The 6,822-nt window shown below is 38.0% G+C and overlaps 1 protein-coding gene across 1 annotated transcript; it reads left to right on the top strand.

Annotated features, from left to right (window-relative positions):
• Positions 1–2,030: 2,030 nt before the first annotated feature.
• LOC310953232 (carboxypeptidase O-like) lies at positions 2,031–6,567 on the top strand (the record flags this gene model as incomplete). The annotated part of the gene is made up of 10 exons (XM_083922194.1): positions 2,031–2,084; positions 2,224–2,325; positions 2,547–2,657; positions 2,739–2,855; positions 3,004–3,097; positions 3,682–3,774; positions 4,485–4,594; positions 5,281–5,365; positions 6,180–6,260; positions 6,365–6,567. The coding sequence occupies exons 1-10, from the start codon at positions 2,076–2,078 to the stop codon at positions 6,565–6,567; spliced, it is 1,005 nt and encodes a 334-aa protein (XP_083778320.1). The 5' UTR covers positions 2,031–2,075.
• Positions 6,568–6,822: the final 255 nt, after the last annotated feature.

Below are 6,822 nucleotides of genomic sequence, written 5' to 3'. Positions count from 1 at the left end.
GTTCTACATAAAGTATATGTGAAAAAATTGCCGCTACAGTCCCTGGCTGTAATGACAGAGACAACAAGAGGGCATATGCAGAAGACAAGGAATCAATGACCAATCAGAGAAGACTGGACTTTTTGAGTAGGGGAGCTTAAAGAGACAGGCGCTTAAATGGACAGACAGTGAATACAGGTATATTCAGACAACTAGGATGATAAAAAAGAATGTGTTTTCTGAACATTAAAGTTATAATCGGTAAGATTTGAGATACTTTGTTTGTAGCGACCGCTTTGGTGGTAAGATCTAACTGCAGTAGAGCCTCTGAGACCTTATCTCCCAGTATTCCGCATCAGTCAGAGCGAGCTTGACTCGGAATTCAGACTTGAACCTTGTGTTTCATTGTACTTTTACTTGTCAGAAGTTGGAAGACCCCGATTTCCGAGTACAATGGAACGCAGCATAATCACCAGTGTCACCTTGGCAGACGAACCGCTGCTGACTGATCTAAAAAGCATCACTAACATAGCGGCGCATCTGCTTTTAGGGAGGGAAGGTCGCCAAAGACACTCAGATTGGAATACTCTGCAAAGAGGCAACAAGTGCTTTAATTCGTGGGTCATATGATCAATCACCATTGTTTTAACTCACTCTTTGATAGACAATTAACTAAATGAAAATCTTACTGATTATAATTTTAAGCATGTAAACATGCTCTAGTAGAAACCCAAAATCCAAGTTTGAGCCTGAAAATGAGCATAATATGTCACCTATAAATGTCTCTGGAGCAGGAAAAAGATCAACACATGACGAAGAGAACAATGGCTCTACTGTAGCTGTTATATCATTTTAGTGACACCTCATAAATGTTAATACATTACTGATTTAGAATTTTCACTCCTATAATACCTCAGAGCTGACGTGTGTGCTCGTAAATACTGGAAATGACTTGAGAACCAATATTGACCACTGATAAGAAATATACCACTGCTGCTGGAGGTGACGGACAGCAGTGTACAACAGGGTGAAGAGCGATAACACCGCTGATTGAGCAGATAGTAAAAGTCCGAGTAAGAAACAGGCAAATGGAGAAAAAGACACTGACATTCTGGAGACTTGGTCTATTCCTGCTGATGTTAAGCAGCGTTTTAACGACTCCCAACAGGTGAGCGGTGTTGTGTTGATCTTAAGAAAACAGCAATAGTCAGTGTTCAAACTTAGCATGGTTATCTTAATGAGTTTATATTTATTTAGATTAATTTAGTAGTGGAAGAAGTACTCTTTTACTTTGAATAAAAGTACTAACGCCAATGTGTGGAAATACTATTATGACAAGTTAAAGTCCTGCATTCAGAATCCTTACTTGAATAAAAGTACAAAAGTATAAGCATCAATATATATTTAAAGTATAAACATTTTTATAGAACAGTACAATTAAGAATAATGTATTTGTTATGATTGTTGATGCATTAATGTGTTCATCACTTTAATGTCGCAGCTGGAAAAGGTGCTTGGTTGTTTAGTCAATAATAATAATAATAATAATATTAAAAATAATAGTACCTCCTGATGCATTTTTTAAAAATAAAAATGCACTTCTGTTTTTGTTGTTTGTCTTGTGTAGCATATAGGGACATCAACTTGCATTTCATTGTGCAACCTTGTGTTGTAGAATGACAATAAATTAACCTTTAATCATGATTTATTAGTTTATGAAATGTTGTATGATTAATCTGAATCTGTAAAGTAACTACAGTAAAAAGTACATTAGTAACCTGTGAGATGTAGTGAAGCAAAAAACATAAAGTAGAAGAAAATCAAAATACTCAAGTACAGTACCTCAAAATCATATTTAAGTACTGTTCTTAATAAATATACTCAGTTACTTTCCAACACTGTAAATACAGATATTTATGAAACAAGAGTGACACCAGCCTGAAATCAGATCCTATTTTGCGGCAAATATTTCTACTTTTTTTATGTTGACAATGCAAATAAACATGTATTCTTGATTCTATGTCATCTTTTTAACTCACAGCTTAGTGGAGGGTTTGGAATCAACCCAAAGTTATGACTACACCAAATATCACCCCATGGATGAGGTCAGAGTCTATAATATTGCATTATAAATATGCTATGCTATGTTATGTTTCGGCTTGTTGTCTCATAAATTGACCAAAGAAAACTAAAAAATTCATTTATCTTAATTAATGATCACACTAATTGTAAATTGCAATATAGATATACGGATGGATGGAAGATGTGGAGCGAGGGAACCCAGAGCTGGTCTCCTCTGCTGTCTACGGACACACTTATGAAGGAAGAAACATCACACTGCTGAAGGTATTCCAATCAGTCACAATAACATACGGTGGACACATGGGAACTGAATATGCGAAGCCAAATGCTCCCACACAAATAGTTTGCTCACTACTGAGATACACTCACCGGATGTAGAGTGTTGAGATAAAGCCTGCCATTGGCCATCTATTCCAGCCGGCATTCTCCTCCCCTTTTGCTACTTCATTCATTCACCCAAAGCCTGTCGTGTTGTCTGTTTCCAGTTGGGACTAGAAAACCCAGAGGGCGTAGAGAAGAAGGTTATATGGGTGGACTGTGGTATCCATGCGCGGGAGTGGATTGCTCCTGCCTTCTGCCAGTGGTTTGTCAAAGAGGTTTGTACACTCAGACATAACTTCAATGACACACATACTCTCAAAGAGTGATTAAACCCTGACATGTGTGTGTTTGTTCAGATTGTGCACTCGTATAAAACTAACAAGAAGCTGGAGCAGATGCTGCAGAACCTTGATGTCTATGTTACGCCTGTGATCAATGTGGATGGATACATACTCACCTGGGCCAATGAAAGCGTGAGTGCTCCTCAGGTTTTGTTATTTTTAACTCTATTTCAGCTCAGTTGTTTGACAGTAAATGTTGTCGGTGTTGTGACTGACTTGTCCCTATTTAAGTGGTATCATTACATTTATTTACTGTACATGACCTTTTGTTTGGCTGTAGACTCGTCTGTGGAGAAAGTCTCGTTCAACACCTCCTCAAGGCAGTAACTGTTATGGTGTTGACCTCAACAGAAATTTCAATGCCAACTGGGGAAGTGAGTTGCATGATTTCAAGAATTACAACAGGATTAATTAGCCTTCCTTTGCCTCACACTAATTACAACTTAATCTTTTCTGATTTGCACAACTTCTATTGGTCATATTGAATAAAATGGCATCAACCCAAACAGATTGAATGTGCTTGAAGCAACATAGAGACTCAACCAATTTTCAACAGGATATGTTATTTTTCTTTTAACAAAAACTTAAATACCCCATGCAGCTGAACATGTCATAATTCCAGTTCTGTATGCTGTTGTGTAAGGCTGCAATTTTCAAAAACATGTCAACCACTGAACGTTCCCAACTCAAGTCAATTGTAACTGACATGAATAGAGTCTTTTCTCTGAAGGCCATACAGTAATACTTAATATTACAGTGTCAGTCCACATGACACAGCTCAAGCCCTCTGACACTTAGGGTGTTGCTTTCCACAAGCCTTGCTCTATGATTCACATTCTTTAATTACTTTTGACATAAGAAAACATGCTTAAATATAGACCTGGCAGTGCCCTGGAAAAACAACGAAATGTTATCACAAGTTTTGTGTTGATGTACTTGACGTTGTTTCTTCCCTCAGCGGTCGGTGTGTCATTTGACAGTTGTGCAAACACCTACTGTGGGAAATCGCCAGGGTCAGAGCCAGAGGCTACAGCTGTGATGGACTTTGTTGGTAACTATCATTGAAATAATAATACATAAAAAGTTATAGTTCAAAATGTTTAAGTTTATTTTTAATGTTTCATTCATTACTCACAGTTTGGTTAAGCTTAGGCAATACAACTACTTAGTAATGGTTTGGAAATGATCATGGTTTGGGTTCAATAAGTAAAAAAAACTAACATGAACTAAAATAGTAGTCATAGATTATTATTACTTAACTTACATACATTAAGTGTGTGACGTAGTGACGTACGTGACTTAGAACGTGACATGGAGCATGATGTAACTACGTAACTTACAAGTTAATTTATGTACACAAGTGAAAATAAGTCAACGTTGACTTTTGGTTTCACACAGGACGCTGTCTCCTGGGTGTGTTTGTCTGACCCCTCCATCCTCATCACTCAGACAGCACCTGACTTCTTCCTTTTTCCCCCATCATAATTACTACATAATAAATGTACACAAGTGGTCACCACCACTATAAACCTAAATTTGTAGATTTTTTAATATGTAATATCCTGCTTGTACAAATCATTATAGGGTCGTTTCTATGGGGAGTATCATCACAAAATATTAAGGTCCATGTTTAAAAAGACTATAACATAATTACTGAGGCGGTGCTATGCTTTTCTTTACAATCACTTAGGGATTGTACCTTTAAGAAGGTTCTGTTGGTAATCTTGATATTAATCTCAGGTTCATTCTGTCTGTATTTAGGTACGATGGTTAACCAGACTCTTTGTTTCCTCACCATCCACTCTGCTGGGCAACTTATACTCTTGCCATACGGCCACCCTCAGATCTCTGCACCCAACTACAATGAACTGGTGAGTGTGTGTGTAAGCAGTAGACCTTTAGATAAAATATTCACTGCTTTTAACAACACATATTGACAGTTTAAGGTTCATGAGGTCAACAATTTTCCCTTCTTACTTACAGTACGATTCTCATACACGTACTGCTAAAACAGTACATCAGTAGACAGTGTTTGTTTAGTATATTAACTTTTTACCTTCTACAACTTAGTTTATTTTATCTATTTAACCTTTTTTTTTAACCAGGAGTAAAAGACTCATTGAGAATACAGTAGAAATCTCTTTTTCAAGACAAAACATTATTCAACATTCAAAACATCTACAGCCAGATATGCCGGTAATTCCAAGTCATTTAACATCACTTTAAATGTGTCCAAAGAAACCACCTCCTGAAGATTCAGGCGGTTTTGTACCTGATTCTAAGCCGAAGGAGCTGCAAACTTCAAGGCCCTATTTTCCAGTTCTGTGCAGGCCTTACGGGACAGTTAAAAGGAATAGGTCCTGGGAGGGAAGACGATAACTTCATATTCCTTTTTGTAAGATGTAGTAGATCTTTAGGTAAGATTGAAGCAGTCCAAGAACAGCCTATACATAAGAATGTTATATACCCGTAGCTTAAATAAGACTGAATCATCAGTGTGATTGTCTTTGAGAGGATCTTGGCTAGCAAATAAAACTGGGTTTTTTTAACTGTGCAGGTTTCAGTCGGTGAGGCAGCAGCAGCAAAGATGAAGAGGATACATGGAATGGGCTACACTGTAGGAACATCTCCACAGATCCTCTGTAAGACACTACCCTGTCCTGAACAGTTGTTATTAACACATGACCTGATCTGCACTCACTCTGACAAGACAGTCTGGGGCCATGTTCACAAAACATCTTAAGGCTAAGAGTATTACCTAACTTTTTAAGATAATTATAGTTAATTAATAAGTGCCTAAAGTAGCTCCTATATCTATAAAAACATAGGAGTCACTGAGAGCAAATCAGGAGCAACGTAACATTCTGGAGACATTAAATGATAGTGAGCTTTTAAAAAGCTATCGCCTTAATGGAGATGGCATTATGGTCGTGGTAGAGTTGATCATGCCATCACATCAACAATGAATAAAAACCACACAATATCACTGGAAATTAAATTGTTACAACTCTCTTCTATTTGACCACGGGGGAAAATGCAGCTGTGTAACGCAGACAATCTCAGCGTCTCTCAGCTAATGGTCAGGAGGTTCATTCGCTGCCGGTTCATTTGCTTCCCCATTGAAGTGTTTATATCATAAATTCACTCTTAGGGACTCATTCCCTCTCAGCCAATCACTGTGGGCATAGAAGGTATGAACATGATGTCATCCATAGCAACAAGGTCAACCCCTGCCCTCTAGTGTTATCTTAGGAGTCCTTTAGTAAAAGTTGGTCTGAGAAGCTTTGTGAATAGGTTTTAAGACATGACTCTTAACTAAGAACTTTTAGTGCTCCTTAGCACTAAGATAAATGGTTTTGTGAATACGGCCCCAACTGTTCTCATCCTAAGCAGCCTAATTAAAGAAAAAAACACAGTGTGTCACTTTGACTTAACAAACGCTTCTTTAAACTTCAGATCCAAACTCAGGCTCAAGTCGCGACTGGGCTCGTCTCATTGGCATCCCCTTCTCTTATACCTTTGAGCTGAGAGACAAAGGTGAGCTGGACCTTAAGTTAAGTGTGCTGTACACAGTCATAAGCCAAATATATTGTACTGGCTTTTACCTGGTAATAAATTAATGTGACTTAATGATCCTCCAGGTGAGTTCGGCCACTTGTTACCAGAGGAGCAGATCCGGCCGGCCTGCGAGGAGGCCTATGCAGGAGCTCTCTCAATCATAACATATGTTCACGACAAGACATTCAACAGTGGTACCCTCCCTAACGCTGCTGTTTCTGGGGTCGCTATGGTGATTTGGAGCACTTTCATCGCTGTGTCTCTCACCACTGGGGACGTGGTGTAAGACAGTGAATACGTTAATCATACAAGGTTGTACCACGGATTGGATAGGTATTCAATTGAACGTATAGTCTATCTGACAGAGACATTTACCTAATTCCTATCATTAGTGTTTATTAATGGCATATATACTGTAGCTAACAAACTTGATTATCAAATGCATGGGTCCTCTATCTATGATAAAACAGCAACATTATACAGTATGTATATGTTTGTTTTTTTTATTTTATTTTGATAAGCGGGGACAGACTAGAAAACA

This window comes from Echiichthys vipera (genome assembly GCF_963691815.1).
Source record: "Echiichthys vipera genome assembly, chromosome: 10".
Taxonomy (NCBI): Eukaryota; Metazoa; Chordata; class Actinopteri; order Perciformes; family Trachinidae; genus Echiichthys; species Echiichthys vipera.
Note: the sequence above shows the minus strand (reverse complement) of the source record. Positions and strands in the feature narration are given on the sequence as shown.